This window comes from Terrapene carolina, unplaced genomic scaffold (assembly GCF_002925995.2).
Source record: "Terrapene carolina triunguis isolate 2854851 unplaced genomic scaffold, T_m_triunguis-2.0 Scaffold34782, whole genome shotgun sequence".
NCBI classification, from domain to species: domain Eukaryota; kingdom Metazoa; phylum Chordata; order Testudines; family Emydidae; genus Terrapene; species Terrapene triunguis.
Window position 1 is genome coordinate 6,796 of NW_020699133.1, and position 2,413 is coordinate 9,208.

At 41.6% G+C, this 2,413-nt stretch overlaps 1 protein-coding gene across 1 annotated transcript in view; it reads right to left on the reverse strand.

The window, feature by feature from the left end:
• Nucleotides 1-648: 648 nt before the first annotated feature.
• LOC113405258 (olfactory receptor 14A16-like) overlaps nucleotides 649-2,413 on the reverse strand; it is a 2,082-nt gene continuing 317 nt past the window's right edge. The window contains exon 2 of the mRNA XM_026646286.2: nucleotides 649-1,467. Coding sequence (XP_026502071.2) covers nucleotides 649-1,467 — 819 coding nt within the window. The remainder of the gene's footprint in view (nucleotides 1,468-2,413) is intronic.

Here is a 2,413-nt window from a genome sequence, read left to right on the forward strand (position 1 = left end):
CCTAGAGGATTAGAATGACCTCTTTTGGCTCTACAATCTATGAATCTATGTACTATAGCTTGTGGGCCTCCGCTTTTGAGCTATTCAGGGATCCAGGGAGTGAGTCCCTCAAGCTCTTAGAAAATAGACATGGCTAAATCACCTTCCCGCAGCATTGGTCCTTTAGTGCCAGCGATGCTCAACGCCAGCTCCACACAGCTCCTCTGCAGAGAGGAACATATTTGAATCTAGCTCTGTGAGTTCAGTCTCAGAATGGAGAGTGAAAGGCCTCTTAAATAGTTGTGTGTTTGTCTTCTAGATACTACTAGATCGATAGATAGATAGATTCTGACCAAAGAATCCTGGGGCTGGACGACTGAGTGCATTATGTGTTGTAAAAAATCCTCAGACATTGGTACAGTAAATTTACTAATTCAATTTAATATGTTTAAGGATTAACATCCAGGGGAAATTTAAGAACACAACAAAGAAACACAATCAGAATTCTTTTACATTTTTACTATCAATTTACTCATCTACAGTTAGTCAGAATATAACAAAAAAATAAAAATTTAAAAATTTCTCCTACAGAAAAATACACCTTTGCATCAAAAACCTCCTGGTTTTCTTCTCAAAATGAGCACTTTTAAGCTAAAAGTTTTCAGTTGCCTAACTAGAGATTGGTTTCAGGTAGGCAAAGATGCAAGTGAAAACAAATAAAGAGACCACAATGAGGTGAGGAAGACAGGTGGAGAAGGCTTTATGGCGTCCTTGCTCCGAGGGGATTCTCAGCACTGTTTTGAAGATCTGAACATAAGAAAAAGTTATTAAAACAAAGAAGCTTAAGCCTAAGCATGCACTAAAGGTGAGAACCTGAACTTCACTGAGGTATGATTCAGAGCAGGTGAGCTTTAGTAGCTTGGGGATTTCACAGAAGAACTGATCCACCATGTTGCTGCCACAGAAGGTTAACATAAACGTGTTCCCGGTGTGCAGTGCAGAATTGAGACTACCAAAGATCCAGGCACTGGCTGCCATTTGGACACAAGCTCTCCTGTTCATAACTCTCTCATAGTGCAGTGGTTGGCAGATGGCAACGTACCGGTCGTATGCCATGACAGTGAGAAGAAAAAAATTTGCTCCTATCAAGAAGACAAGGAAAAAAACCTGGGCAACACATCCAGAATAGGAAATTGACCTAGTGTGGGTTAGAGAATTAGCCATTGATTTGGGGATGTTGACAGAGATGGAACCAAGGTCTATGACAGACAGATTCATCAAGAAGAAGTACATGGGAGTGTGAAGCTGGTGGTCAAGTGCTATGGCTGTGATGATAAGAAGATTCTCCATCAGTGCTGCCAGATAAATTACTAAGAACAGTATGAAGTATACAATCTGCACCTCTGGAACATCAGAGAATCCCAGGAGAAGGAACTCGGTCACGGTGGTTCGGTTGGACATCTTCTTTCTCAGTACATTGTGAACTGCCTGTAGAGGGAAGGACAATGGTCAGGATTAGACTAGTAAAATATCTCTCCTTTTGTGTAAATCACCATAATTTCCTTGAGTTAAGATCACATCCTTACCTTGTGAAGATTGATGTAATCTGGGAATGGGGGTGAGGGAATCAGCCCCATTGATTCCAGTGTAGTTACTCTTGATTTACATTAGGCTGAGTGAGAGAGAGGAGAATAAGTCCCATTGACTACAATGGAGTTACTCCTGATTTACACTGGCTGAGTGAGAGGATAATCAGGCCCATTGACTGAATGGGATTATAATCAGGACCAATTACTTTTCAGGTCCTTGGGTAACTTTTTCATTCAAAGATGTATAAAGATAGGTAAATCTTATCCTCATTTTACAGAAGGGAAAATGCAGACCAGATAGCTAGATTCTGCTGGCAGGCACACCAGTGTAAATCTGGATTAATTTCATTGAAAGCAGTGGAATTACTCTGCATTTACACTGCTGTAAATGGGAGTAGCATCTCCCTCAGAGGTGAAAGGGCTCACTCATGGTCACATGATGACCCAGCTATAGAGTCAGGAACACAAGCCAGGAAGAGTCCTGAAACCCAGTTGGCTGTTCTAGTCATGACCCATCACTCACAACCAAAAACAGAATAAAAGAACCTCAGAGTTCTGACTGGTCTCCCACTTCTCTAACTTGCTAGACCCCACTCCTTTCTCAGATCTGGGACTAGAACCCAGGAGTCCTGGTGCTTTATCCTTCCCTAATTACTAGATCACACTCTCAGGTGAGAGTTGGGAATAGAACCCAAGAACCTTGACTCCAACCCCCATAATCACTACACCATACTGTAACTCTGTTTAAAAATGTGGCAACACTGGACAGAATTTTTATTAGCAGTAATAGCATTTGTAGTAGAACTGCTGCAAGATCAAGATCCAGTGACGATCAGGACACCATG